Consider the following 2,075-nt stretch of genomic DNA (forward strand, 5'->3'; position numbering starts at 1 on the left):
CCGGGAAGATCCCACATGCCGCGGAGCAACTAAGCCCATGCGCCACAACTACTGAGCCCGTGAGCCACAACTACTGAAGACCGCGCGCCTAGAGCCGTGCTCCGCAACAAGAGAAGCCACCGCAGCGAGAAGCCCGCGCACCGCAACGAAGAGGAGCCCCCGCTCGCCGCAACTAGAGAAAGCCCGCGCGCAGCAATGAAGACCCAACGCAGCCAAAATTAAATAAATAAAATAAATAAATTTATTAAGAAAAAAAAAAGATGCAGTGACTCCTGGCACTGACCTACTCTTTAAAGTGTGCTCCAAACTACCTTTGGGAAGTAGAAAACATAACGATTGACAGTAAAATATATATAATTTCCTCCCCTCAAATACTATTCTGACCACCTCCTTTCTCTTAAGGGGTTAGGTTGAAGGATGCTCAAGAAACAAAATTCACGTGAGGAAAAAGAGATTGTGGTCGATATGATTCCAGTTACAAAAGCATAAACTGCAAGAGCTGAAGAGGCTTTTCTAATGGAACTGAACGAACGTGCAACTCTTCACAGTAAAAACAATCTCTGGATGGGTTTTCATCTCAGTCCACCCCTGAAGGGGAAGGACGCTTTGGCGACTCTCACAGGTTTCAAGATGAGTGCTTGCAGCACAGAGAAAAGGCACTCTCCTTCCAAGGTTAATAAAAGCTCCCTTGGGAATGAGGGTTAGAAGACCCTTTTGTTTTTAAAGATGACTCAACTTGACAAGTATAGCCATCATTACTTTTTAAAAAATGAAACAGGAATGTATTTCCCCACATCTATATAAAACCCAAATTTTCAAACGGCCACTGTCTTTGATCTCTCAGAATTCGCAGATAACGTGACCTCTCAGGGCAGCAAAGCCAATCCAAACTTCTCACCCAGCCCCCAGACGGTGTCAGAATGAAAACACCTCAGTGTGATAAACTTGATCAACCACAGACTCACTATCCAAAGAAAATGAAGCGTATCCTAAAGAACAAAACCAATAAGCAAGTATGTAATAACACATGTATAAACTTGAATCAAAAAGGGGAAACAGATTTGCATTAGGACACTAAGCTACCGTCACTCTTACCGAACGCATCACTGCAGTGATAAGAACTCTGGCTTCATATAAGTATACCTACTGACTGTAGGATTTGGGACAGCTATCTGTAAGGCTGCTGGTGATGTCACCAAATTGAGTTCACTACTGACCCTGACGGAGAAAATGAGAAAGACTTGCTCAACTGCCCAACGACAGATGGGGTAGACGTCACAGCGGTCTCGATCTTGGTTGCCACCGGTCCTGAAATTATGGAAAAAAACGAGAACATGACAAAAAACCAGTTAGAATCACCATTTTAGTTTAATTCTCTGCGGCAGCGAATGCGTGGTGCCGTGTAGAGCGCAGCCCCAGGTCACGCGCTTTCTGTGACAAGTCGGTGGCCGCAGTGCTGCCTAAGTCTTGCTGCCTCAGGGTCTCTGAACTTGCTCTCTGGCTCAGTCACTGTCAATTCCAAACCAGGACATGCCACACTTGCCCCCTTCCAGGAAAGAGGTCAAAATAACTGGAGTGCAGTTCAAATTTAAGGCTTTAAAAGTAGCTTTACAATTACCGAAAAGTAATATATACCAAAGGAAAAACAAAATTCCAAAGAGAAATAGGTTAACTAAATATCTCTGAGTAGTGACTTCATGGCTATTTGCTTTCTCTTCACATTTCTGTGTTTTCCATAGACTTTTTGTATTTAAATAATAGTTCTTTTTTTAAAATTACAGAGGTAACATATGATGGCTGTAATACAGAGAAGTATAGGGAGTTACAAGTGCAATCCATCATCCTTCCCACATTCAATATACTGTAACTACTTATTAATAGTCTGGGGTATTACCTACAATCTTTCCCCTATCGCTCTACTTTTAAAAGGAGCAGGGGAGGGGGCTTCCCTGGTGGCGCAGTGGTTGACAGTCCGCCCGCCGATGCGGGGAACACGGGTTCGTGCCCCGGTCCGGGAGGATCCCGCGTGCCGCGGAGCGGCTGGGCCCGTGAGCCGTGGCCGCTGAGCCTGCGCG

General features: G+C 45.2%; 1 protein-coding gene across 5 annotated transcripts in view; it reads right to left on the minus strand.

Moving 5' to 3' along the window:
• The window catches only part of NUP214 (nucleoporin 214), a 101,033-nt gene that overhangs the window by 36,563 nt on the left and 62,395 nt on the right, over window positions 1-2,075 (minus strand). For all 5 annotated transcript variants that reach the window (XM_007115571.4, XM_007115570.4, XM_007115569.4 and 2 more), the window contains one exon: window positions 1,218-1,308. In XM_007115571.4, the coding sequence (XP_007115633.2) occupies window positions 1,218-1,308 (91 nt within the window). The remainder of the gene's footprint in view (window positions 1-1,217; window positions 1,309-2,075) is intronic.

Source organism: Physeter macrocephalus, chromosome 13, assembly GCF_002837175.3.
Source record: "Physeter macrocephalus isolate SW-GA chromosome 13, ASM283717v5, whole genome shotgun sequence".
Taxonomy (NCBI): Eukaryota; Metazoa; Chordata; class Mammalia; order Artiodactyla; family Physeteridae; genus Physeter; species Physeter macrocephalus.